Here is a 27,434-nt window from a genome sequence, read left to right as displayed (position 1 = left end):
GATTTCCCCTCCCAATTTGAGTCTCTCTTTTTTAAGGCAAGTTTAGTCCATTTGTATTTATGGTGATTACTAATATAATTAAACTTAATTCTAGCATATAATTGATACTTTCTATTTATCCTGCTTTCTCTCTACTTCTTCTGATCTTGTATCTTTCCTTCTTTTGTATTGATTAAATTTTCATTCCTGTCCACTCTCTCCACCATCATTTTGGAGATTTTTATAATTTTTATTCTCTTAGTGATTTCTTTGTCATTTATTTTACTTTTAATATTCAATTTTTACATTTAAAACTTTTTTATTGTTACAGAAGTTATACATGTGTATGGTATAAAATTAGATGAGCAAAGTAAAATAAAAAATAAAGCCTAAGAACAAAACATTCTCACCACCCAGAGATCACCACTCTTACTGCTTCAGTGAGTATATATGTACTTTTAAGGTAATGAAATCATGATGTACATGCTTTTTTTGTAATTTGCTTTTCTTAGTCAGCTACTCCATTTTTGAATATCTGGAAATATCTTTTAAAAATTTTGATCTCTTCTAACACTAAGACCATATTCAGATTTTCAGAGTTGACTCCAAAGTTCCCTTTGACCTGGTCTGTCCAAACCAGTGTCTAATCCATGCCTGGCACCTGTTGCTATGCCTCTTAAGTCTCTTAATTTTAGTCCAGTGCCTTTTTAATGCCGCTGACTTAAAATTTTTGTTTATCAAGATAAAATTCACATAACATGAAATTTACCATTTTAAAGTGGAAATTGAATGTTAAAAGTAAAACAAATGAATTAAGGATAATCACTAACAATTCAAGGGCTTTTAATATATTCATAATGTTGTGCATCCATCACCAGAACATTTCTGATGTCCCAAAAATCAACCCTGCATCTCCCCATTCTTCTCTCCTCCCATCCCTTAGCATCTGCTGTGTACTTTCTGTCTCTGTGGATTTGCCTGTTCTGGACATTTCATATAAATGGAGTCATGCAGTATATGACCTTTTGTATCTGGCTATTTTTGCTTAGCTTAATGTTGGAGCAAGTGTCAGTACTTCATCCTTTTCATGGCTGAATAATATTCCATTGTGTGGATAGGCCATAACACTGACTTTTTGAAAGGACCAGGCCAGTTGACCTTATCTTAAATTTTCAGCACCTTAATTTTATTTTCCTAACAAAGTCTAAGCAATCCCTTTGCCTCCTCCTGAGTGAGACAGGTGCTTTAGACTGCTGCTCCCTCCCTCCAAACCGTCTCCTCTCATCTCCAAACTTGTTTATAAATTGCTCAAAATTAGTTAGTGTGGGGTTTTAGTGAATACTTATTTAGTTTTATCAGCATGTTTGACCAGTTTCTTTGCTTACCGTTGCTTCTTGCATTCCACTTTTTCCTTCTGATCTCCTCCTTTAAGATGTCCTTTTAGTGAGGGTCTTCAGGTGGTAAACTCTTTTAGGTTTAGTATCCTAAAAATGTCTTTATTTCACCCCAACTCTCGAATGATAGTTTAGTTGAGAATGAATTAAAGTTTTCAGCACATACAAAATGCTCAAAAAATTATAGTTACCATGTATAGCAAATTTATGGGCTTCCAAGCCATTTCATTCGTTCTTCTAATATTTATTTAGTGCTTGCTCTGTGCCCTCTACTAGCAATTAGGAATTCCACAACTAAAGATGACCAAGATAAGCAGTTACACACTGTTTTTAAGTTTGTAAAATTGTAAATGTTAGGGAAAAAACGTTTTCCTCAGGGCTTTGAAGATGTTATTCAATTGTCTTCTGGCAACTATTGTTGTGCTGTTAGGTTCGTTGTTGTCTCTTTGAAAGTAACATGCTTTTCCTTCCAGTGGCTTTGAGGATTTCTCTCTCTAATGGCTGGTTCTTTTGCTATGATGTTTCTCAGTGTAAGTTTGTTTTTATTTGTCTTACTAGAGGCCGTCTTTTTTTTCAGTCTGGGCACTCATTTTTTTCCTTCTGTGCTGGAAAACTCCTAGTCATTATATTTTAAATATTGCCTCTCCTTTGTTATCTCCTTCTGGCATTTGGGTTAGTCGTACATTGGACCCCTACCCTCCAGGCGTTCTGTCTTCCATGTCAGTTAACTTTTCTTTCACATTTTCTCTGCTCTGTGTTCTACTTGCTTTCCGTAATCTGTCTTCCAGTTGACTAGTAATACAGCCAAGGAGAGAATTATATAATTCTCTCATTATGAATATATTATCCTTGGCTATATTTAGTCTACTGTCTCACCTATTTCCTAAATACTTTATTTCAACTTCTACATCTTTTATTTCTATAGTTTCTCTTCATTTTTCAAATCTTTATAGTCTTTTTTGATATGTTTGCTTTTCATTTTCTTATTTTTCTGCACATTTTCAGCAGACTTCTTTTAAAGGTTCTTATGGTTTCTCTGCCTTTTCCTAGTTCCCTGGCTGTGAATTCATCTATTGTGTCTGTGGGCAGGTGGACTTTTTATTTCATCGGTGTGCTCACTTTCAGCAGCACTTGCTCCTGCAGGCATGCCACATGTGCCATGTGGTTGAAGGATTTCTGTAGGAGCTCCTGAGTGTCTTTGCTGGGGCTCTTGGACTTCACCAGCTCCAGACCAGTTTTCACATTAATATCTCAGCTCAGTGTTTCTACTGCACTATTTGTGGAAGGCAGATTCTGGCCCCACACTCATGCGTGGGTTGCACGAAGACTCCTGGTTTCTCACAGGTAGTTTCCCCAGCTCTCTCCAGTCCTGGTGGCTCCCTTCTGAACCCCTGTGCTGGCGGACAGACATCTTCTAGTCCCTATTCAACAATGGATGACACTCTCTCAGCTTCCTGCTTTGAGACAACTCTCTCTTTTCCCTGAATGGGTACCCCAGCTCCTAACATATATATCTGGTTCCATAGGCCAAATGGTTCGACTTCTGCTCATGCCTGTCCCCAAATTTTCCTTTCTTGCTTTGAAAGTGTTTATTTTTAAAAATGTAATCTACTGTCAAATTTGGAGGGAGATGTGAGCTTCCTATATCAGCTCAGTCTGCATCTTAACTAGAAGTCCTAGAATTCTACATTTCTAGGGGTCCAGAGCCCATGACACCTGGACCCTCTGATTCCATTTTTAATGATTCTATTATCCCAAGATTCTGGGTCTCTGGTCTTTCCTTTTGGACCCTGGCTCTCGGGCAGGTGAGGGTGAGTTGTAAGAGCCAAGATGGGTCCTCTATGCCTCCTTGTTCAGTAGCCCCTCCACTGTTTCCTCCCCACCCTAATCCCACAGTTTGGCCCTAAGACAATTGTTATCATAATTGGCCTTCCTTTAGGGGACCTCAAAAAAACAAAACTCTCCCGGCCCCCGTGTCAGATAGAACCTTGCACCACGAGTGGACACGCAGATACAGTGACAGGCAGGAGGAGAGCAGTTTCTAGGCTGGGGAGAGTCCTCTGTGCCTAGGAAATTGTGTAATGCCCTGTGTAAGAAGTGCATCCCCCCTCCCACTAACCCCAGCACCCCGCACCCCGCTTGTGGACTTCTCAGTCTGAATGTGAACAAATCCCCTCAGGGCCACACCCCTCGCGCTCAGCCGCCCCACCCTCAGCACGCCTTCCATTCACCTCCCGGCCATGTCCTAACTCTGCTCCTTTCGTCCTTCCCGTCCTTCCCCACTGGCACCGCCCCTGTCAGACCACAGTCATCTTTCACTTGGACAACCACATGGTCCCCAACAGGTCCCCTCCCGGCTTCCATGCCCGTTTCTGCAGACCAGTCTCCACCCAGCAACTGGAAGATGCTTCTAAATGCACCAGTTTGATCATGTCACCCCCTCCCCCGCCTCTGCATAAACTCCTCAGCATCTCCCCGTTGCTCTTGGGCTCAATGAAGGTTTCTTAGTGTCCTCCACGGGCCGCTGCAGGGTGCCCTCGCCCTCCCAGCCTCACCCCACGCACCCTCTCCAGCCGCAGGGCCTTCTTCCGGGTCCCGCATTGCAGGGACTTTGCTCATGGCTTTCCCTCTGCATGCTGGGGCCTCTTCCCTCCCCACTTCTTGCTCATCTTTCAGTTCTCAGCTCAGGAAGCTTCCCTGACCCCTCCCACTGGACCAGATCCGCTGTCCTATTCCTGAGCGCCTGGCCTCTGTGACATTCACTGCCCTGTGTAATTTGATCTTATTTATTTTTGCGATTAGCAAGGTAGCAGAGTGGTTAAGACCCTCAACTTTGGAGACAGACCCTGAGTTCAAATCTTAATCTGTTTAAGCCTTGGTTTCCTTATCTGTAAAATGCAAAAAAAAAAAAAAATTGTATTTGCCTGTCTCATAATACTGTAGATAAGGAAATGAGTTCCATGTGTAAAGTGCTTAGAACTGAGCCAGCACAGAGTAAGTACTAGCCATTCAGTGCCAGCGATTCTTCTGATGGCCCCTGTGATTGATCAGTGGCTCCTCACCCACCATCAGCCTGAGAGCCCCAGGAGGGCGGGGACCTCATCTCTTCTGGTCACCATTGGGGCCTTGAAGGGGCGCACTCAGTAGGTGTCCATAGATGCTGCCTGCAAACAGCAAGTGGGCGTCTGAGTGAAGGGCCGTGTCCCCACAGGCGTCCATCATGACGGGCACCGTGCAGAGCACGGCCCTTGGGGGCAGGCCTGGCCGCCGGCCCTGGCGGAGGGGCCGGGAGGCGCGAGCTCCCCCCGAAGACATGCAGGAGCTGCTGCTGCCGACACCCTTGGAGATGCACAAGGTGGGTGCTGGGCGCAGGAGGCCTGGATGTGTGTCCTGGTGCCGTGAGGACTCACGGTGGGCTCCAGATGGGCCACCCCTCTCCGGCTTTGTTCTCCTCCACCATAAAATAGGGGTTTTGTACTAGGTTGAATTTTCAAGACTCCTGTCATTTGGGTGACACATAAACATGCCTGTGATATATGCTGGGCTATTCTTAACATTTTTCTTTAAGTAGACTCACTTTTTTCCCCACTTAAGTTATTGTGCGTGTGTGTGTATATATAATATATATATGAAATATAAAGACTTATGTATATTATATGTATGTGTATATATGAGCACCTTAAATGAGAAACCAGCATTTTTGCCCTCTATAGATTACTATATAGAAAAATAAAACACAGAGGAGAAAAAAAATCCTCTTGCCCAAGAGCCCTCAGAAGCCTCTGAGTCTGAAGCCAGCCCCTTGGTAAAGTGGGAGATGAGCAGTGGAAACACATGGGTACCCCGCGGAGACTCTCCTGGATGGAAGCCAGAGGACCGGACGAGACCTGAAAAGAACTCCCTTCCCGAGGGCCTCCGCGGTGGCTGAGCACTGTGGACTGGAGGGTCTGCTGGCTGGAGAAGGCTCGGGCAGGACAGGGGAGCGCAGCTGGGCCAGGGGCTAGGGCCGGGCCCAGAGGCATCGAATGCCAGACCAAGGGATTCCAGCTACTGTGGGAGGCTGAAGGCAAAGCTCAGAGCTCCAGGGACCGCTTCCTCCCTCTGTTTGCAGGTGACCCTGCACAAGGACCCCATGCGGAATGACTTTGGTTTTAGCGTCTCAGATGGCCTCCTGGAGAAGGGTGTCTATGTCCACACTGTGCGCCCTGATGGACCAGCCCAACGTGGGGGCCTCCAACCCTTCGACAGGGTCCTCCAGGTAATGCTGGGTGGGGGCACCACGGATGGAGCGGCCTTTCCTAGCCACAGGGTGGGGACACAGCCCTCACTTGTACCCTGGCTGAGTGGCCTTGCGCAGGTCACCTCCCCTCTCTGAGCCCCAGCTTCCTCAACTGTGAAAATGACAACACTAGTTGTATCTGTCAGGTTAGGCTGAGTTATGTTGTGTAACAAACAGCTTGGAATCTCAGTGGCTTAACACACGTAAACAGTCATTTATCACGTACGAGACATGTCCAGAGTGGGCCCATGTGGGCTTCCCTCTGCTTGGGCCGATGGAGGCTCCACCCTCTTGTAATCGCCTCCAACTCCACGGCAGAGGAAACCAGACTGGAAGATCGCAAGTGGGTTTCCTTTCTGCCTTCACCAAGAAGCGACACCTGTCACTCCCCTTCACAGCCTATTGGTCAGAACTGGTCAAAGCAAGGGAGCCTGGGAAATGTGGGTGAGCAGCTGGAAAGCTGTGGGCATCCCTGGCCAGCTGCCCTGGGGCCGCCCTTCCCACGCCCCAGCTACTTTTGTTCCCTCCCTGTGATTTCCACCATACTTGTGCTGACTTTACTGAATATATGTTTCCTCCCAATTGATGGAGTTTTTTCAACTTAAATTTATTTTAAAAAAAAGGAAAATTTCATCTCAATTAGGAACGAAAACCCCGCACCCCTTGCTTGAAATAGAAGGTCGATGTAAAATACAAAAAAGATAGAAACAAGACAGTGTCACAAACTGTAGGCAGGAGGCTAAGTGTGCGTGTGCCTTTTATGTTAATAAGGGGGAGGAGCCGGTGGTGGAGGGGTGGAGGGTGTCCTGGCCCTTCCCAAGGACTTCCTCTTGATAAACTCTCACCGGGATTGAAAGGGTTAAAGGAAGAATGGCTTCCTCCGCATGAGGGTTCTAGGTTTTCCCTGGGTCTGGGCTGGAGCAGGGCCCTCACTTTAGGAGACCCTGTGATTCCCACCCTCTTCAGCCCAGGCCCAGCTGACACCAGTCTGTCCCCTTGGCTGTGCACTGTGCAGGTCAACCACGTTCGCACGCGGGACTTCGACTGTCGCCTGGCGGTGCCGCTCCTGGCCGAGGCGGGGGAGGTCCTGGAGCTGGTCATCAGCCGCAGCCCGCTGGCACAGAGCAGCCGGGCCCCACAAGCGCCAGGTCCCAGCAGCCCCCGGATGCTCTGAAGTCAGCGCGTGGTCCAGACGCCCAAAAGGCCACCCAGGCAGATCTGGCTCCCAGACCTGTAGCTGGGCTGGAGAAGTGCCACCCACTTGTCCGTCTGTGGGTCTGGCAGGCTCTGAGCTGCGGACGGGACTTCGTCTCTGTTCTCTGGTTCTGTGGTGACTGGGGCGGGGGCCAGGAAGTCAGGTCCTGCCCCAGTTGGAGTAACATCTAGGTCTCTCTCCATGTTAGGTCTCCGAGATGCCCAGAGGTGCCCGGCCTGACAGAGGTCAGGATGGGCTGCTCAACCAGGAGAAGAGGGGCCTGGGTAGGGACCCAGGTCCCTACAGGGTATCCGAAGAAGGGGGTCTGGGGTGGAGAAAGCCAAGCTCAGTGGGTGTGCTTTCTCCCAGCACAGCTATCGATCCAGAATGAGCTGCCAGGGAGGGGTGAGCTCCCTGTCAAGGGATGTAAGCAAGTGGGAGGTGTGTACTCCAGTGCAGTCATGGACTGAGGTGGAAGGCATCCCGGTGATGCTTCCATACTGGTGCAGCTGGCTAGTTTCCTGATGGGAGCGTTTAGGGTGAGGCTGGGGGTCACTTCATCCAGAGAGCCGAATGCCAGGAGGGACGCTGCTCAGGGTAGGAGCCCACCTCCTTCCCTTCGCCAGAGTTCTCGTGTCTGGGCCTTGCTGGTTCTGAGATTCTCGGATCCCGAGCGTCCCCAGTTAGGAGATGGTGAGCGTGGGCGTCTCCCCATCCCTCCCGCATAGCGCTGGCCTTTGGTTATGACAGTCAGCCATTCTTTCTTTCGCGTCTCTGGTCTGGGACTGCAGGTCTGGCCCAGCAGGGAGCTGTGTCAGGCTCCGGGCTCAGCCCTCCTGCTGTTTTTGTAGGACGCGTGGCCGCTGGCCCATCTGCACAGGCCCCTCTCGGCCCAGGCCCCTCAGTGGGGAGGGAGTCATTTGGGACAAAAGACCCGAGAGGTTTCATTCACCTGCCATTTCAGTGAAGATGGGAAACCATGGAAATAGGATCTGCAAGCTGACACAGCTCTTGCCTGGCGTCTAGATCAGTGGAGGAGGAGAGAGAGGGACAGAGAAGCCCAGAGAAGGGGGAGGGGGAGAGAGAGAGAGAGAGAGAGGGAGAGAGGGAGACAGCCTAGAGAGATGGGCCGTTCTCTCTCACGCCCAATGGTGACAGTGTCCAAAGTGGTGATTCGAAGAAGTTTATTCCCACTTGAAATCTGGAAGCACCAGCGTTCCTTAAAATTGTTGTCTTCATTTCCTGCGGACCAGAAACCCTTCTAATTTTGAGACGGGCACAGGGCCTCCCCGTGGTGGTCTGGGCTGTGGCCCCTGCGATGGACGTGGGCAGGTGGGATTCACCCAGGGCTGGGGGCTTACATTGGCCCGCCCGGCTCTTAATGGGGTCTCAGGAAACAGGGCGCCCACTCCCATTTGCATCCTTCTCCACCCTTGCGGCCCCTGGGGGCCCAGAAAACACTCTTCCATTCGAGGGACTGGACAGGGAGTCAGCGGCCTGTTCTTTTTGCCCTGGGTCACTGCTCCGTCGCTGGGTGACACTCCGAGTCTGACCCCCTCCGGACAATCAAGGGCTGGACAGTCTCTGAGCAGCTACTGGCCTCCCCATTGCGGCCAGAACCATCTCCTGCTGAGGCCCGCACGGCAGCCTGCCCACACGCTCCCTGAGGGCCTGCCGTCCCCCGGCTGCCCCCGTCCACTTCCCCATGCCCCGCCCCTCTGTCCCCGCCCTGGAGAGCCCTTGTGCGTGCCATGGCTGGACTGCCCAGCGCCTCTGCTGTCTTGAGTCCTGTGTAAACCTCCGCCCAGGGTGAAAGGGCACTGCCCCCCATCACAGGGGCACCAAGCAAAAGCCAAGAGCCCTTGGCTCGCGGGGTTAGGGGGCAGGTGGCACAGCAGAGACACAGCCACTGGTGGCCTCAGCTGTGTGACTTTAGGCAAGTGGACCAAACTCTCTGGGCCCCTGTCACGTGACAGAACTGGACAGGACCCATTCCCAGGGCCTCTTGGTTTCGGGGGGCTGCGTTCGACTGCAGGTGGGGCAGATGCACCCTGACCCTGACCCCCTCCCTCCTTGGGCTGAGGCCTCGCCATTTCCCCGGACGTATGCAACCAGGCCTGGCGCTGGCCCCGGCCGCCGGCCTTCTCATATGCAATATTCCTCTGGCTTCGCATGGGGTCATTCTTCCCAGACCTGACCCCGTCCCCGGTGAGCGTCCTGCCTGCCTATGCATTTTGGGTACAGCCCTGCGCCACACCCCTTCCAGCCCCTGAAAGCTGTATTTTTCTCTGGCTGAGATTAGAGCATATTCCTTGTAAAGTATTTTTCTACGTGGGGTTTTCTCAGGGCTCTGGGGGAGCACAGCACGCAGGGCTGCCTGCGGGCCCACGTGTGAACCTGCGCCGCCGCCGGGACCGCGGCGATTGGGGGCGGGGGCGGCTGTCGGGATGAGGTGGGTTTTTTAAATAAAATTACTTAAGTGCACCTGGTGTAGAGAGTGTGCTTTTTTCTATTGTAGGCCGGCAGGAGTCGACTGCTTGCTTCTTAGGACATCTCGCCTGCTTTTGATTAATTCATTAATGAACTCATCCATTCAAAAAGTCTGCTATGTATTTGGCATCATTCTGGCCCCTGGGAAAACAACGTGAATGAGACAGATGAGATCTTGTCTGCATGGGGCTTATATCCTAGTGGAAGACAGACAGCAAGCAAGGGAGCAAATCATGAAGAATTCTTTCAGGAGGTCTGGCGTGCAATGAAGGAAACAGAGTAACAGGGGTAGAGTAACAGAGTAAGGGCTTTTCTGAAAAGGTGACATTTGTGCTGAGACTTGAAGGACGGGAGCCAGCCCTGTGGAGACCTGGAGGAAGAGCATCCCAGGAAGAGGGCACAGCAAGTGCAAAGGCCCTGAGGTGGGAATAAGCTTGGTGGGTTCAAGAAGAGAAAGGAGGTCCAGTAGGCAAGTGGGGCTGGAGACCAGCTTGGAGGTCGCAGGGCCCAACTGTGAGGGTGTGAGTGGGGACTACGGATTCTATTCTATATGCAGGGGGAAGCCACTGAGGCAGGTGAGTGGTGGCTCTGCTGTATGGAGCCCCTTTAGCCTGGGTAGGGGACAGCGATGCCCCTAATCTCTACAGGGCATCCAGGGCAGGATGGGTCCAGGGCAGGGCTGGCCCCGCTGGGGAAGCACAGCTCTGTGGGCAGAGGGAGCGCTTCTTCCCATCAGCTATGCAGGAGGGAGCGAGCACCCTGTCTCAAGAGGAGTGCAAGCAGGGCCTGGACCACACGGGGCATTTCTGTGGCTGGGCCAGGGAGGCCAGGGGCCAGAGTTGTGCAGAGGGCACTCGTTCGTCCTTGTGCTGGGAGGGGGATAGGCTCGGGGGCACTTCTGAAACGAGGGAGCTGTGCGCCAAGCTGGCACCGCTGAGAGGGGCAGCGTCGGTCCCGCGGCTTGGCTGCACGCCAGGCACTGCTGCGTGCTTCGAGAGAACTCCCTGTGCTGCATGCCAGGCACTGCTGCATGCTTCGAGAGAACTCCCTGCATCCTCCCCACAGCCTTTGGAGGTGCGTGTGTTATCATCAACATTACAGATGAGGAAACGGGCACAGAGAAGTCAAGTAACTGGCCAAGGTCACACAGGTAGTAAGGGAGGAAGCCAGGGTTTGAACACAAGCCACGTGGCCAAGACACTTGGGGGTGGGGAGAGTCGGGCAGAGGCCGTCAGAAAGGCAGCCAGCCAGAAAAAGAGGGGGAGATTTTATTCTAACATTGTCTATAAATAATGAGTCGCTGAGAAAGATTTTTTTTTGGTCTGGGAAGTTGGGGAAGGACCCAGCAGGCTCCCCTGACCTCGCCTGCTCACAAAGGGTGGTGGGGGCCCGTGGGCAGGACAGCTGCCCAAAACACTGGCCTGCTCTGTGACCCCAGTGAGGCCAATCCCCTCTCCTAGCCTCAGTTTCCCCCACTGTAACAGTGGGTTGGGCTCACATTTCCCCAGGCTGAGGATGTCTGTGTCAACCACTGGCCTCCTGGGGTCCTGTGTCTCCTCTTTCTGACGTCCCAGGGGCCGTGGCATCATCCCTGTTTGCGTCCCTCCAGGGCTGGCCACTCACCCTGTCTCCGCGCCGCCTGCCCCACTCCTGGACTTTGCGATCCGAGAGGCTCCGTTCGGGAGTCAGTAAGTGACTACACCTGGTACTTTATGAGTATCCCCTCTAATCATCCTGCAGCCTTGCAGGGGGCGGTAGTGTATTCCAGCTGGGGAAACTGAAGCTCAGGAAGCTGGTGGGAGATCTCCCAGTCACACAGGGCTGCACACCCAGAAGGTGGACTTCAATCAGCAGGATCAGTAGAAGCAGCCAGAGCAGACTCAGGAGTCTGAGGACCAGGGTGCGAGGCCCGGCTCTTTTCTGGACTTGCTGTGTGCTCTTGAGCAAACCACGGCCCCCTCTGAGCCTCTGCCTCAGTGTCTCCAACCTGGGTAATAATAGTCACCATTGAGGAGCATCCTTAGGTGGGACTGAAAGCTCTTTGTAAAATGTACAACGCTTGCCAAACGTGAGGAAAAACAGCCTCATCAGAACGGAACGCAGGGGCCGGCCCGTGGCCGAGTGGTTAAGTTCACGCGCTCGGCCTTGGAGCCTGGGGTTTTGCCAGTTTGGATCCTGGACGCGGACATGGCACCGCTCATCAGGCCACGCTGAGGCGGCGTCCCACATGCCACAGCTAGAAGGACCCACAACTAAAAATATACAACTATGTACCGGGGGGGCTTTTGGGAGAAAAAGGAAAAATAGAATCTTTAAAAAAAAACAAAACAGAATGCACACGTGTTGGATTTTACAAAGGAAATGTTTATTTTCATGTTATAAGGTGATTACAAACTCCTCTAAAAAAAAGCAAAGATGAATTTAAAATATCGATATACATATTTATCTAATGAGCAAAGAGAAAAACCCTGCAAATACAGGGATTCATATCATAAAACATTTATACACAAAGCTTGTCTACCGCAAGACTGAATCACACGCCCAGGATCTCATTCAAATACAAATGTTCCTCCTCAGAAGAGTCTCTGGTTGGTTGATTTGGTTTTCTTTTTTTTTTTTTTTACAAAAGTTTAAAATATTTTAAAAATATTTTGAAGTTTTAATAAAAAGTCCTGGTGTGCCAGACATATTTCTGGAAGGAGGCAAGACCCACGTTCTCAGCTTTGTTTTGTGCTAAACACAGAGTCACAGTAGCTGGGGACTGGAAAATGAACTGGGTAAAAAAAATGGAGCCAACGTCTCGATTTGAAGCCAGATATACCCCAAGACGCCCCATCCCTCAAGGACCAGGCAGACAGGTCAGCAGCGACACCTCCCAGGGGACAAGGAGAGGCAGCTTCCCATAAAACAAGGGGCGTCTGAGGGCCGGTGCTGGAGAGGGGGCGAAGGCTGCTCCCGGGCCCGGGGCCCGCACCCACGCCAAGTTCTGGGATCGGGGTTTTGTGTGCTGTGCGGTCTTGTGCTTGTTGAATTTCTGCACAGCGGTATTTAAAACATCCGTGCGGATGGCCTGGGGCCGCCTGGCCTGGGTCTGAGGGCTGGACGAACCTCTAGCTGCCTGGAGCGGTTTCTCTTGGGTCCTTTCCTGGCTTACGTCTGAGGCTTGGGGGGAAGGGAGGCGCCTCTGCCCTCAGCGCCGGCTGCCCAGAGCACTTCCCGTGATGCTGCCTGGGCCCTGACCACTGTGCGTGGCACCTGGGTGACACAGGACGCCCTGTGCTAGGCCGGGGTGCAGTGGGGGGACAGGTCTGCTCTCGTCTTGTGCTTCACCACCATCTCTGGGGGTGTGCTGGGGATCTGGGGCGAGAACAGGGGACCAGAGGTACAGAGAGGGAGCTGTGTAGAGCCCAGAACTCATCCAAGGCCACCTCCTGCTCCTGGGAATTTCCCACATAGCCTCTGGCTAATCCTGCCTAAGGCGTTCTGCCTCTTGCACACCAGCCAGCTTCTCTGGGCCTCAGTTTCCTCCTGTGCAGTAGGGCTCTCAATGCCCAGATCACAGAGGGCTGCTGGGTGCAGGGCCACGGTGAATGGGCGCTGCCCCTCCGACCGAAGGCCAGCTACCTGCCCCACGGAACCACAGCCTGGGGTCCAGCTGGCCCCTGAGGATGGTCCGAGGTGGGTGCTGCTCACCTTGTCCCTGACTGCAGGGGATGGAACGTTTCCTGTTTCATCAAGGCTTGCCTTCGGTCTTCAGGGAGAGACCTAGGGAGCTGCACTCGCCACTCGCCACAGAGGTCTCAGAGCCCCTGCAGCTGGAAGTGACCCGAGAGGGGCTGGTTCCGTTCCCAGCTCGCTGTGCCAAAGTCTCTTCCCTGCTCCAGGCCTCAGTTTCCCCATTTTACAATGAGGGCGTTGGCTGGGGGGCCCTGGAGGCCTGTCCACTGCAGGGATTAACTCGGTCCACGCCCAGCTCAGCGAAGCGTCTCCCTGGGGGAGATTTATCCCGGGGCCCTTAGCCATTTCCTCATCCTAAAAAATTCTCCAAACATCTCCCTCACACCCCTTCCAGATCCGGCTGACTGGGCTGTGTGTCGGCCTCCGGATTTCTGACCCATCCCAGGCGGGGAGCGGGCGGAGGACGGCCCCAGAGACAGGAGAACCAGAGTCGGGAGCTCTGCGTGCGGACACGGAGAAGCCGCGCGGCCTCGCACACTGTGCTCGCAGGGCCGAGTTCTGCGGACACAGAGCTGGGGGACTCGACCAGAGGCCGCCGGGGAGACAGGTGCCCCAGGAGCTTGCCGAGGAATGGGCTTGGGTGAAGTGGCTGACCTTCCTTCCAGGCGAGGCCTGGGGAGCTGGTCTGCATGTGTCTTTGGTCTAGAATTGGTCTGGGACTCTCATAAGAGGAGGCCTTCCCCGGGCCATTTCCAGAATGTTGCCATTTGCCCACCAACCCGCAATACTGTAGCCTCTCACCAGGGACCAAGCCCCAGGAGGGGAGATGGTGGAGCCTGAAACGACCACAGATGCCCAGGCAGCCACAGACGCCCCTCGCCTCCACAGGCCACCTGTCCCCAGCCCCTGAGAGCGGTTAGTTCACTGAGGTTCCGTAAGACAAAGGAAAACAGGCCACATTGCTACTCAGGAAAAACCCAATAAAATCAAATCAGACACAGCAGCACCACAGATACACGGGGACAGGACACATCAGGACTGAATCGTTTGGACCAGGGCTGGGTGCCGTTCGGCAGAGGATGTGCCTTGGAAACAGTGAAATGTGAATGCTTGCCAAAGCAAGAGGTTCAGAATTGCCTCTGTCCCTTGAGAGGGGGACATTAAAGGCTCCTCCCCCTCCCGAATTTGGGGAGGGGGTCCCAGGATCCAGAGAGCCCCCGCTCTGAAAACCTGAGCGGGGCTTCACTCCACACACCCCGCGAGGCGGGCAGTGCCGTTTGTGTGTGACAATGTTTCGGTGTAGTTGAGACTCTGAATTTGGAAGTGACTGTCTAAATGACACAGTTGGAGTCCCAATGGAGCTGGGGTCGGGGCGTGTCCGTACTGGGGCTTTTAAAGGGGGGCACCTTCTCTCCTGGTTCAGAGGAACGCTGCTGTACGTGAGGCTCTTGGTCAAGCCAGGTCTGGGCTGCCAGCCCCATGAAAACCCCAACCTTCTAGAAAATGCCCCCTCGCCGCCTCTTGCAGGCTCCCACGTAGTGCACAACTGACACCAGCTCTGCAGGGCTGTGAAAGGCAGAGCTCTCTTCTCTCCCAGGGCCCCACCAAGGGCTGTGCTTGTGCCTGAACTGCGAGGAGAGCGACAGGAGCGCGTCAGCCGAATCCAGAGCCGCTCCTGGCACTCCCTGCTGGGCGCTAGGGTGGCCCTGGGCCGGGATCTTCAACAAGAGCTTGTCAGGAGTTTCCCCGCCTCTGGGAGATGAGGACAGAGCTGAGTGGAGAGATGAGGAAAGAAAAGGCGCCTCCCGACCCGGGCCCTCCGTGCGCCTGGCCTGCATCCTCCAGTCCACTCGCTCCCCTCCTGTCCCTCACAAATACGCCATGGTTCCTTCCGACAGGCAGCCTCCAGAGACGTCAGCTGGGGAATGGCCTGAACCTGCCAGGACCCCACTAAGATGCAACAGACCATCTGCACGAGGCTCGGAGCCCTGGGACCGCCAGCTCCTGCCGGACGGCTCAGGTCTCCATGGGGGCCGCCCAGGAAGGACTGCGGCCGGGCGGTCAGCCTGAGGGCTCCCACCTCGGCCCCGCCCGCCCCAGCCTCTCGAGCTCTCGCTGCTCCTCTGCATGAGTGGCTCTGACGGTCCGTCCGACAGTCCTGCTGACTGTCCAACCTCCACCGTCCACCTCAAAACACAAGGTGGGGTTTTGCTCCTGGTGCAGCGGCTTCTGCGGCTCTTAGAATCAGGCTGTTGCTGTGGGGCCTCATCTGTCAGCTTTGAGTCGGTCCTTGTGTTTGAGGGGCTGGTTCATTAGCTTGGCGTCTCTCTTCTTGGCGAAGACAAGAGTGACGAGGCGTCTCCCCACGGCCTCCTTTCTCCAGGCCCTCCGGGTCTGGCCAGCTGGTGGGTGCTGTTTGCTTCCACTCGAACCACGTTTGGAAGGTGCTACGCACTTTTAAAATGGGCCCGTTGGCCCAGGAAAAGTCCGCCCTGCACTTTTTGGGGGCAGAACTTTCTGCCAGCTACACAAGCACCGAAGAATTGCTTTTAAAAATGAGATCTATTGCTGGCAGGATCAATTCAAGTGGTAAAAGTGTATGACAATCTCTAAGTGTATATACAGTTATATGTAAAAAAAAATACAAAGAAAAATTTACCAAGTTCCTATAAAATACATCTAATTCAGTATGAAGGCTCTGCCTCGCCCCCGACATCTGCCTGTGGGTTTTCTTTTTGTACAAAATATCCCCAAATCAAAACAAAATACACGTACGCATGACACCACACACACACACACACACACACATTTTCTGTGACAATTAGAAAAACTCCTAGTGCAATCTGAAGCTCTGTAAACCTCGTCCTACGGGCATCTAATGTTAGTAAACAGCAGGAAAGTGGCCCGACGCGGCCACGAGCTCACATCATGGTCTCCACCAGGATGTGCGAGGGTTTCATGAGAGCCCCGTTCACGGCCCTGCGGGAGTTGTAGGGCGTGGCCCCCTCGCGCTCCACGGCCCAGCGGTTGGGTTCCCTGGGGGTCAGCAGGTACTTGAGTCTCTGGAGAAGGAAGGGGACAGAAGCGGAGGAGAGTCAGGGGACCTGGTTTCCCTCCTGACCACAGCCATCCACCCACTCTGGGTCCTGCCAGTGTGCTGTTTGGCCTTTTGCAAACTACTACCTTCTCTGGACCTCCCGTTTCAACTCTTAAGCTCCCTCCAGGCCCTGAATCAGGGCAAGATTCCTGTGGTAGTTCCTTGGCCAAGCCCTGCTTCCACACCTCAGAGGCAGGGTGACTCAGACCTCAGGCTCTGACTTCTTTCTCCCTTGGAGCTGGAATATGCCTCCTTGTGAGTCCCATCCCCCAACTTCTCTGACTTGCAAAGCGGCCAAGTTTCTGCAATTTGTATGCCTGAGGTCATATAACTGTCTTGAGCCTCCCATGGCTCCCACCTTCCTCAGGGAGAAACTCCAAACCCCTTGGCCTCCCACAAGCTGCATTCCTGCCTCCCTGCAGACGGGTCTCCCCATCTCCCTGCTGGCATGCAGCTTTCCCTGCAAGGGCTGGGAGACCACTGCTTGTGTCGGAGCTGGGCCTCCCCCAGAGGGGCCAGAGGCGGCACCACCCGAGAATTCGCACAGGATCCCCGGGCAGGGCGAGTTTCGTCCTCCCCGCTGGCGGCCTGATAGTGGAGTCTGGGAGGGAAAGGCCCCCCTGGCCACCCAGCCAGCCAGAGCAGGACCGGGACTCCAACTCAGGGCTCTGGCCGCCCAGCCCACCTCCTGGCCAGAGACGTAAAGAGGAAGCAGTTGGAAACCACAAACTCTCCAGGCAGTGACGTTCAACGTAGGTATACAACAAGTGCTTAAAAGCTGCTATTAAAAGCTACAATATTTCATTTGAAAATCCAGATTTCCATCTGCCCCTAAAACACTGCAAGACCCAGCGACCCCAGACCCACATCCTCTCTTGGTGACAATGGGCCAGAGCTGATGAGCGCGGCCTGCTGTAGATTTCCATGGCCTTCTCCAGTTCACTCCCAGCCCTGCCCGGGGCTCCCCTCATCTGGGCTGCCCCTCTGGTCCCTGGAGGAGGAGACTGGAGGCCCAGGTAAAGGGCGAGGGGTGGGACACCAGCGGAGGGCAGGCTCTGCTCCCCTTGCATCGCTTTGCCTCTCGGTGCCTCTGGACAGCAGGTGTGCGCCCGGAAGGTGAGACAAGAGGCGTGCTCCCCCGGGCAACACCTGGGGCTCTGTGCATAAGGGGGGTGCAGACGCAGCTGGAATCCGCCCAGGACAGAGCTCGGGGTTGGCCGGTCGGGCGCAGAGAGAAGTTCGGGGCTGGGAGGACACCTCGGCACCCTGTGCAGGTGGGGGGTCAAGGGGCCCAGGGCACAGACGGATGGATGGGGCTCAATCGCCTGCAGAGGAGGCGGCTTTGGTTCTACGATATTTTTAAATTGAGTTTTGAAGGGACACGTTAGTGACCTGTTGGACGTGCTCCTCCTCGTGGCTGAAATATGTAATTGCTGTGGCACTGACCAACCAGAACAGACATCCAAGACCCAGTTAACCTTCAGTTTCTGGGTGGCAGGGGCATTCTGGAAATTCCCGGGGAGGGGCTGGGTTGGCATGGGGCATTTGGGGGCCACCTGGAGGGCTCAGGGCAGCAGCTATTACTCATCTGTCGCCAGGCCCAGTATTCCAGTATTTTAAGAAATGATAGGGCCGATCAGCCTTCTGCCTGAACACTGGGGTCCTTGCCTGTGTCCCCTGAGAAAACACAATGATCTAATGCTGCAGGAACCCCCCAAGGGCCGTCGCAGCTCAGACTGACCCTGGCATCATGTCGGCCTCCCTCACACACCCCTGCTTCTGTCCTCGGCTTGCTCCCTTTGTGCCCAGCCTCCTCTCTCCCCTACCAGCACCACCTCCAGGCCATTCCCCTGCCCAGCAGGAAACCGGCCCAACCCAGGGGGAGCCAGGGCCCCAGGACATCCTGGCTCCAGATTTTTAAGAATAACAATAAAACAGCCCAGAACAAAACAGTGCAGCCTTGGAGCCAGCCCAAGCTCAAGGTTAAGAGAGAAGCTAAGAAAAGCCTTTCTTGGAAAGAGCCTGGCATCTCCAGGATTGCTGGAGGAATTTCCAAGAGCTGAGTGGTGGGCAGGGGCCGGGGGTGGAGCCAGGCAGGCACAGAGGCCTGGAAGTCGCAGGCTTGGCCTTGTGCAGGGGTGTCATCTGAGGGTCGGGCGGCAGGTGTGGCCACAGATTGGGGAGGGGTCCCCAGCGTGGGCTGGGCTTATCTGAGACGTGGCTGGGGGTGGCGGAGGGCTTCTGGGTGGAGCTCAGGCTTCCTCCCGGCTCCTTGTCTCCTGTCTCACCACCTCAGAAACACAGACCCCACTGCTCCCAGGATAAAGCCCTGGCTCTTAGCTTGGCACCCAAAGCCACCGTCGCCTCTCCAGCCTCATCGCCCACCCCCCAGAACATGTCACTGCTGCCCAAGCGCTGTCATAGCTCCTGGCCTACGAATGCCTCATGCCCCACACCCTCCATCTCGCATCCTCTGCTTGGCAAATCCTTCCTTGTGCCCACAGCCCTGTCTGAACGTCCCCACAGAGCCTTCTCCCATGTGAACTGTTCTCTGTTCCTGTTTCCCATGATGCACTCTCCTGCCCACAATCTCACCCACTCCATGGGGCAGGTGAGGGGTCTTGGACTCAAGAGAGGGCAAGCAACGTACCCAAGGTCACACAGCAAACCAACATCCACCTGGCTTTTGGCTTCTTGCCCTCCCCGCATAGTCTAGCCTCAGGGTCCTGCATGCTCACCACAAGGAATGGCCCTTTCGTCTGGCAGAGGCGGATGACCACGACCAAGGGGACACACACCATGGAAGACAGGGCCAGGCTCCAGCCCAGCCCGATGGCCCAGGTAGGGTACATGTAGACTTTGTTGTAGGTCAGGGGTATGTACTTGACGAGAGAGAAGATAAAACATCCCTGTGGAGAGATGGGGGAAGTAAGGGGGGTCCTGGCATCTGGGCGGGGGGCTTCTGGGACTGAGGTGGGCCCCACCCAGTGGGCCCCTCCCACGGGGCCTCACACTTTCTCTTCTCTGCTGCATGAGGACCCTACCCCGTGCAAATCTGACCAAGTGGCTTCCCCACTCAACAGCCTTCTGTGGCTCCCCAGTGCCTTTGGGAAGCAGTCCAAACTCCGCAGCCTGGCCGGCAACGTCAGCCCTCCCCCACCCCTAGCTCTCCCTCCACGTCCACACTCCAGCTACCCCAAATTCCCTCCAGCTCCTCAGTCACTTGCCACAGGGCTTAGTACAGGCTGCTCCCTCTGACTGGACCTCTCTCCCCTCATCTTCTCCTCAGCCTGGTTCAGCTCTAACGGTCCTGCCTGACGCGCCAGGCCCCGCCCAGACTCAGTCAGGTGCCCATACTTCTCCCTCCCAGCAAGCCTGTGCTTCTAGTTGCTCTTTCAGCATCGGCTCCCCAACCAGAGTCAGCGAGGGCAGGAGCGGTGTCTGTCTTGTTTCCTGTTTCTTTAACACCTGGTGCAGTTCCAGGTGCAAACAGCAGGTGCACAATAAATGCTAGCTCTCCTCCACTGCCACCCACCCGACTCCACCCCGAGTCCCAGGCCTGGCCCCAGGACAAGGGGTGGACCTGTGCGTTGCCCTGCTCACTGTCCACAGCCAGGCCCTAAGCCCACGCACACAGCCAGTGGCCCTCGGCGTCCATGAACAGTGCGGCGGGGCGGGGTGAGCTCTGAGCCCCAAGCCCCGATGAAGCGCGCCTTTCCCCCGAGAAGAGCAGAGCAGCTGGCCGGAGGGCCCAGGACTCCTCCTGCTTCTGGTCAGAATGACGGCATCTCAGAAGCTAACCCAGGTTGTCCGGGACAACCCATAAGGTGAAAATGACTTAAATCTCCACTATGTGATAACTGGGTTTGGACAGGAAGACAAATCTATCTAGAGCAGAACTGACGAGGGAAGGGAGAGCTGCAGACGCCTTCCCCTGGGCACCGGCTGCACGCCTGGCCCTCCTGTTTCTGTACTGCCGTGTGGGGCTGCAGCGCAGACAGAGAGAGTGCCAGGAGGGGCTGCTCCGGGCTCCTCCAGCACTAGGAAGCTTTGCACCTGCCCATGTCACATGCATCTTCCCACTAGGCTGACTTCATCCCCCAGTCTTGGAATGCAGGCTACCTCTGATCTGTCCAACTCCTCAGGAGGGACAGAGGAAGAAACGGACGGTCACAGTGGTGAGAGCAGTTGCCCACAAACAAACGTTACGTGAGAATGAGAACGTGGGCTTTGAACCCAACTAAATTCATCTCCAACAATAAACTCGCCAATTGTTGTGGTCACTGGCTGCTGCAGCTGACTTAATTTTATGGGGAAACCGTGCCTCGGATGAAAAGGCCACAACCATATTAAATAATAACAGTCATACCCTGAGGCTGTTGGCTGCCACTCATCCCACCGCAGTCTCCTTGTTCTACAAAGGGGGACACTGGTTCCCCAAGAGCGAAGGGACTCACTTAAGGTCACAGAGTGAGTTAAGGGCAGTGTTGACTTATTCTGCTGTGGACCCCCTGTGTTTTTCAACCAGCCCTGGTACAGCTTCCTCTTTCAGAACACCTTGGCTTTGCACAGGCTGGTTCCTCTTCCAGGAATGCCCTTCCTGTTTTCTCTTCCTGACAGGCTCCTACTCATGCTTCAAAACTCATCTCAAAGTAAGCTTCTGGAGCAGCCTGCCCCTCCCTGAGGCAGAGCTGTCATTAAGCTTGTCAAGGACCAGCACTTAGCAGATGCTGAATGCAAAGTGGTTTAGCAGGTGAGCTGTCAAACCCCAGGGAATAAAGGTTCCTACCCACAGCCAGGCGGGACAGAACTCACAACACAGAGGACTGGAGTGACCACGGCCCAGCTGTACTTCATCCAGGGCCCAGGCCGATAGCCGATCATGTCCTCAATACCATCATAAAAGTTATCACTGCCTGCAAGAGACAGAGGTAGATGGTGACAAGGTGTCCAAGGCCAGCATCCACCCTGGGAATGACACAGCTGGGGCTCAGGGGCTATGAGGGCGTCCCTGGGACCTGATCCTGGTCTCTACATCCAGGTACCATACAGATCCAAGTGTGGCAGATGTTTATCTGAAATGATCTGAAATTCAGGTGTAACTGGGCCCCTGGTATTTTAATGTCAAACTCAGGCAGATCTTAATCCTGGCGTGGCCGATCCAAGGCATCAGGGAGGTCAAAATGGACCATTCCCGGACCGCTGAGCAGTCAGTCATAGACAGGCCCCGCGCAGTCAAGTTCTCTTTGTCACAACATACAGTCACACCTGCACCCTCGCACAGGGAGAATCTGGGGGGCTGCAATGGTGTTGTGTCGGGAAGGGGCAGCCTTGAGAGGAAAAGTCCAGGCAGAGAAGGCCCCTGTGTTTGATGGAGAATGAGTGGCCACTATAAGTCTGTGTGTCTGAAGCTTCTAAACAGAGAGGCCCAAAGGAGAAACTTGAGAAAGGGGATGCAAAACTCTGTACTCACCATATATCCAGGCAATAACAAAACATTCAAAGAATGCAACCCATAAAAGGCATACACCACTAGCTGCATAGTAGTCAAAGAGTTGAAACACATACATGCCACCCTGTGAAGAAAAGACCAGAGAAGGGTGATTTGTTATTTGATATCTAATTCTCTTAATATATAAAGAGCTGTGGCATATCAATAAGCAATATAAAACCCAAGAGAAAAATGGGCAGAGGCCAAGAGGACCAGATACATGGGTAAAAAGATGCTCAACTTCAAGTTCAATAAATTTAATTAAAAACACACACACAGAGAAAAATGAAAGCACAATAACATGTCTTCCTTAGCAAAAAAGGATGGGTTCACTGAAGTGGGCTTCCAAAGGAGGTGCTCAAAGCCACCGCAGCCGACACTGAAGACATGAGGGGTGTCAGCCACTTGGCGTGTGCACCTGTGGTCTGCCTTTGGGGGTGGGGCTCTTACAGATGCTTCAGGAAAAACATTCATTTTTCTTCTGGTAAGGAAAAGTAGTGATGTGAAACCCTTCATTGAGGTTGGGGGTAAATGTGACTCTGCTGGGGAACATGGGGAGGCGGGGGGTGCAGGAGGGAGCACCCCCAGGCCATGCTGGGCTCACCTGCTCACATCATTTAGTAACAGAATCTTTTTCTTTCCTGGCCTGCCTCTTGCTGGACGTGTGGACCCACTGCTGCCCGAGACACTCCCGCTCCCTTCCTCCCTTTGCTTCTTTCTCCCACTTCAAATGATCCTCCTCGTGGGCCCTGCCCAAGCTTCGCACAGCGGACACTCCCTGTCAGCCAGACCAGGCCTGGCACCGCCTGCAGTATCACCAGGAGGTCAGCGCTGACCCTCCCGGACGTCTCCACCCCCTCCAGGCCAGGAGGGCCACTGCACATAGTCGTGGGTGACCGGGGCCATTGTTAACATGGATTCCACCAGAAGCACCCCTTCCCCAGCCTCCTCAGACCAGGAAGGACAGGGCGCAGTGAGTGGCCACAGTTCTGCCATGGTAACAGGAAAAAGGGGCGGGGGAGTTCGAGTCAACTGCTGGCCCCCGCCCCGCCCGCCGCCCCCCCCAACCCCCCCCCGGTGTAGGCCAAGTCCCCTGGGCAGGGCAGGACCCCTGAATTGGGTGGAGCCCAGTCCTCTTGTCCAGCTGCTGCCTCTGCTAGTAGGGGGAGTGGGGAGGCGCCGTGGCCTTCAACTGCTCCAAGAAGTGTATTCAGGGCACCAAGGGCCCTGCAAGGGGAGGTCCCTCATGCCAGTGAGACATCACCTACCTCTGTCACCATCGTCAGCCCCAGCAGGTAGCTGATGCTACATATGAAGGCGATGAAGATTTCCCGACGGAAACCCTTCCTTAGGAAGGATGGGTAAAGATCAACCAAGGACGTGATCTGTCCTTCGACTTCAACAAACTGGGGAGGAAGAGAGAGCGGTTGAGCGGCAGATGCCCAGTACCTCCCTCTGCTCAGAGAGGAGAGCCCCGATATGGGCAGAGCCAGCCTGCTGGGCCCATCCAAACGCATGACCCTGGTCTCCTGGGCTCTGCATGGTGAGCCTCCCGCACCGACAAAGCCACGGTGGTCCACGCACAGTTCACCAAGTCTCCCACACTCCTCATCTCTGCTTAGGCTGGGCCCGCCGCCAGAATGCCCTTCCCTCATCACTCGAGACTCTACTCCAGATGACAGCTCCTCTGAGACTGATGCTGACCCTCTGTCTGGCACCCCTGTTGGCACGTGTGTGCGGACATGACAACCTCCCTCCTCAGTCTTGCTCCTCTCTGAAGCCAATGGTGCTGCCCCCTCATTTCTGGGCCTCGAGTGCCCAGCTGGGCTGGGCCCATGTGGCTGCTCAACAAACACATGACAAATGGATCGGCAACCCAGGGCAAGTTGGCCTCAGTTTCTCTACCAGATTCACTCAGTGGTTTTCAACTCTTTGGGAATTATGGGTCCATGAGACAATTTTGCATGCATGAGCGCACACTCCCACGGCCATGTGTGTAAGCCAAACGCAGCCCATGACTCCAGGGCTCAGGGACTCTGGGAACCTATCCCTGGGCTCCCAAAGGTGAAGAAGCTGGTTTGAAAATGTCTCTCCATAGAGAATGTTCTAGAATGCCTCTCAATCTTTCTAAATGTTTCCATCTTTGCACCCAACGATTTGTCTTGGAGATTGCTCCATATCATTACATGGAGAGTTGCCTTGTTTGTTTAGATGGCAGCATAAAACTGCATCCTGTGGATGCGTACCACCAGGGATCTAACCAGGGCCCAGCGGTGGTTTCCAGCAAGGACTCCTCCCCTACCTCTGTCTCTAGATGCATGTGCTCACGTGTCCACAGCACAATCTAGAAGTGCAACTTTAGGGTCAAAGGGCACATAGAAGCATTTTACATTTGGGTGGCCACAGCGAAACCGCCCAGCCAACCAGCACACCCCCTGAGGCCCATCTGATTCCTTCCAAGTTTTAAAGTGAAAACCTCGCGCCGTCTGTTCTTCCACCTGGGAGAGGCATGGAAGGACGTTCCCCAAAGCAATGCCTACAAGACGAATCCAACGCCCACTCCTTGGGGCCTCACGGGAGGATCATAGAATGCAGACAGGGAGCAGAGCCCTTTTGTGTGCCGAAAGGCACCGGAGAAACAACTCTTTGTTGCTCAAAATTCAGGGAAAAGATGACCAAGAGGCTCTGGAAAGGGCCCAGAGAGAAGAGGCTGCCATTGTGACCTCTGATTGATGCATCAGCCAAAGGTGTTTTGAACCCAAATTGCCTCTGAGTTACAGCAAACCTGCAGTTCAAGCGCTAAGCTGTCAAAGCAGCCACAAGCAAAGGCTCTTTGCTTTCGTGAGGTGGGAAATCAAAGACAGGAAGACACAACATCACTGAGGGTCGGGGCCAAGACCGGCACAGGCCCCTCATTTCCCAGAGCCCCTCCCCCCACACCGCCAGCCTCTCCAGACCTCCCTCACTTAATAGCTATGTGACCCTGATCTCTCTGAGCCTCAGTTTCCTGCCCTGTAAAATGGGAGGATTCTCCCTACTTGGCAGGGATGCTGCGACAGATCTGATATCCTGAGAGTAAACTGGCAATTGGATGGTCACTGTTAACCCGGGTCAGGGGACGGGATGGCTGAGGTCCCGGCTGAGGGGGCAGAGGGGCCTCCAGCTCTCTTCTCCTCATGCTGTTTGTTCACAAATTGCTTCCCCCTCAGGCAGGCCAGCTCTCCACAGGCACCTGCCACCATGTGGCTGACGCCCCCGCTCCAGCTCACCAGGACACACACACACTGTGCTCCCTACAAATGTGGGGAGCCGGGGAACATTTCCTCTAGTGAGCAAGGGCCCGCTCGGTCAGCGGGGGGCCTTTGCCTGAGGCCGGCTGTGGATCTCTGTGCTTCCACAGGAAGAAGCTATTTTGGGGGAACTCAAAGGTAAGGCCAGGGGAGACGAAGCAGCAGGTCTGGGAACAGGCAGCCCCAAGGTCCGGGAACGGCTCCACCCCTCTGCGGAGCCCCTGCTCTGGAAGCCTCTGTTTGCTCGGCTCCAGAGGGCAACAGTTGTAACCGGCACTGGGACACTGTGCGGATCGAGGAGTTAATGAGTCAAAGAGCCAGGCTGGGGAGAGGAGAGAAGGGGAGTTAGTGTTTCATGGGGACAGAGTTTCAGGCTGGGAAGATGCGAAAGTTCTGGAGATGGATGGTGGCGATGGTTGCACAGAAATGTGGTTGTACTAATGCCACTGAACTGCATGCTTAAAAATGGTCAAGGTGGCCAATTTCATGTTTCGAGTATTTACCACACATGTGCACACGAGAAGCCTGGCGTGCAGCCTGGCCCACGTGGACACCTCGCATGGCAACGCTCTGACCCTTCCACAGCGCTGGTGATGTGTGAGGCGGTCACTGGCAACAGCAAGCCCTTCCCCCACGACCCCAAGGTCACATAGCACATAGATGCCAGGGAGGGATCCCAACCTATGCCTCACGAGACACCATGCTCCGCTCCCGGGTTTGAGGCCCATCCATGCCCCTCGCTGGCTTATCAGTGAGCAGGTTGTTTAAGGGCTCTGAGCCGGGAGCTCCACGCTCTGAAGGGGGAGGGCCCGGCTCCCCTGTGGCCGGCTCAGAGAGGGAGAGCTCGCTGGGGTTCCCCATGCCCAGCGGCCGGCGGGGGCCTAGCTCAGAGGCACACATCCTCAGCGGGCCCCACCTGCCTCCTGGGGAGAAAATCTAATGAAGAACGACATTTCTGCAGCTGCAGAGGCCCGCGGTGGGCCCATGGAGATGTCATCTTCGTCATTTATTAAGCTCTCGCTCTGTTTTTGATTTTCGCCACCACTTAGAGCTCTGGGAGAAGCTGTAGAAGCTGTGTGCTTGGGCCTCATGGGCCCAGCTCAGTAACTAGGAATGACTGATGGAGTCTTGCTGTACACACGGTTCAGGCCCATCAACAAGGCCCAGGATTTTGTTTTCAGTCTCCCAAATGTTTGTATTCTGCCTTCTCTGCTAACCCTGGCCCCCTTTCTGCCAAATCCTTCGCTCTGTTCTTACCTTACTAAGGGGCCGCCTCTTCTCGTCTGCCTGACCTTCCAAGACTTTCCTCCCACCTGATTCTGACTCCCTGGGGACCTACTCGGGGCCCTGAAACCCTAAGGGCTCTAAGGCTGCTGCCCGTGGGTCAGGGGATGAAGCCCTTGCCTGAGCTGGCTGCAGGCCCTACCTCACACAGGGTCTCAGCTGACTAAAGACTCCAGGAGGCAGCCAGGCCCCCAGCCTGCAGGTGAGGCTGCAAAACGCCGGCTTTGTAGTGACCAGCCTCAGATGGTGGCCCCTGGGTGGCACAACCTGCAGGGCTTGAACTGGCCTGGGCACACAGCCAGCGTGCCCTGCACACAGAGCTCCCCACTTCTGGAGTCGTGCCTGTACCTGAAGCTGCTGTCTGGAGGAGGCCCAGAGACAACACACGTATCTCCAGGGAAAGGCATCCCAGGAGCTCTCGCTGACCGTCCCCGGAACCCCACTGACCGCTCCACAGCGGGCACTGTGCCTGGTGCTTCTCTCAAGGCAATGCAGGTGTAAGCATACCCATTTACAAGATGAGGAAACCGAAGCTCAGAGTAGGAGGAAACATGCCCAATGTCACACAGCAGCAGAGGGCTTAGAACCGTGTTACTCCAAAGCCAGACACAGCCCCTGCCAGCTCTCACTGGAGCTCTGGGGCTGATGTCCACTACTTGCCGCCCCGAGGCCTTTCTCATTCCCGGGGTCCTCCAGGAATGCTCGCTGGCCGAAGCTGCTGCAAGTCTAATGTGCGGGTGGGGAGGGGCCTGACCGCCTGACCACCTTATGCAGCACAGAGAAGGGGCTTTTCCAGAACCGGGCTTGCCGTGGGCAGTCTCACTATAGGGCCGTCCCTCCACCTCTACATACCTGGCTGTCCAGCCCAAGCAGGAGCAGCATGATAAAGAAGAGAATGGACCAAAACGTGGGCAGCGGCATCATGGTCACAGCTTTAGGGTAGGCGATGAAGGCCAGGCCAGGACCTGAAGGGAAGAGGAAGGGGGAGGGGCAGAGGGGAGACACATCAGCGACCGAGCCGCCCGGGTGAGCACGGAGCTCACACAAGACACTCGGGTCTGAGGCCGGTCTCCCAAACCCAAAAGGCAGGGAGGAGCCAGGTCTGAATTCTTGCCTGGGGGAAGACACCAGCCCCTCTCACATTTGGGTGGGGGCGCACCGGGGCTCAGGCGGGGCCGTGTTAGCATCTGTCTCCTACACTCAGCCCAAGTGGCCCCCTCACACACCAGAATCCGGCCGGACACTGGGTATCTGGGT

The 27,434-nt window shown here is 54.5% G+C and overlaps 2 protein-coding genes across 12 annotated transcripts in view; one reads left to right on the top strand and one right to left on the bottom strand.

The window, feature by feature from the left end:
• Positions 1 to 9,331, top strand: part of GRIP2 (glutamate receptor interacting protein 2) — a 98,766-nt gene extending 89,435 nt beyond the window's left edge. For 7 of the 9 annotated variants that reach the window (XR_011526836.1, XM_070574641.1, XM_070574637.1 and 4 more), the window contains 3 exons: positions 4,585 to 4,728; positions 5,485 to 5,631; positions 6,668 to 9,331. Coding sequence is in view for 6 of the 9 variants with exons in the window: in XM_070574641.1 (XP_070430742.1) it covers positions 4,585 to 4,728; positions 5,485 to 5,631; positions 6,668 to 6,826 (450 nt within the window). In the remaining 3 variants the exon portion in view is untranslated. Of the gene's footprint in view, positions 1 to 4,584; positions 4,729 to 5,484; positions 5,632 to 6,667 lie in introns of those variants that run through there. The other 2 variants (XR_011526837.1, XR_011526835.1) reach the window with 1 other exon arrangement.
• Positions 9,332 to 11,939: 2,608 nt separating this feature from the next.
• The window catches only part of SLC6A6 (solute carrier family 6 member 6), a 79,462-nt gene continuing 63,967 nt past the window's right edge, over positions 11,940 to 27,434 (bottom strand). For all 3 annotated transcript variants that reach the window (XM_070576481.1, XM_070576482.1, XM_070576483.1), the window contains exons 9-14: positions 27,030 to 27,142; positions 22,872 to 23,009; positions 21,586 to 21,688; positions 20,928 to 21,028; positions 18,851 to 19,021; positions 11,940 to 16,077 (exon numbers count right to left, since the gene is read on the bottom strand). In XM_070576481.1, the coding sequence (XP_070432582.1) occupies positions 15,937 to 16,077; positions 18,851 to 19,021; positions 20,928 to 21,028; positions 21,586 to 21,688; positions 22,872 to 23,009; positions 27,030 to 27,142 (767 nt within the window). In that variant the 3' untranslated portion in view covers positions 11,940 to 15,936. The remainder of the gene's footprint in view (positions 16,078 to 18,850; positions 19,022 to 20,927; positions 21,029 to 21,585; positions 21,689 to 22,871; positions 23,010 to 27,029; positions 27,143 to 27,434) is intronic.

The sequence above is a fragment of the Equus przewalskii genome, chromosome 15, assembly GCF_037783145.1.
Source record: "Equus przewalskii isolate Varuska chromosome 15, EquPr2, whole genome shotgun sequence".
NCBI classification, from domain to species: Eukaryota; Metazoa; Chordata; class Mammalia; order Perissodactyla; family Equidae; genus Equus; species Equus przewalskii.
The sequence above is the reverse complement of the archived record's forward strand: the minus strand, read 5'-3'. Positions and strand labels throughout refer to the sequence as shown.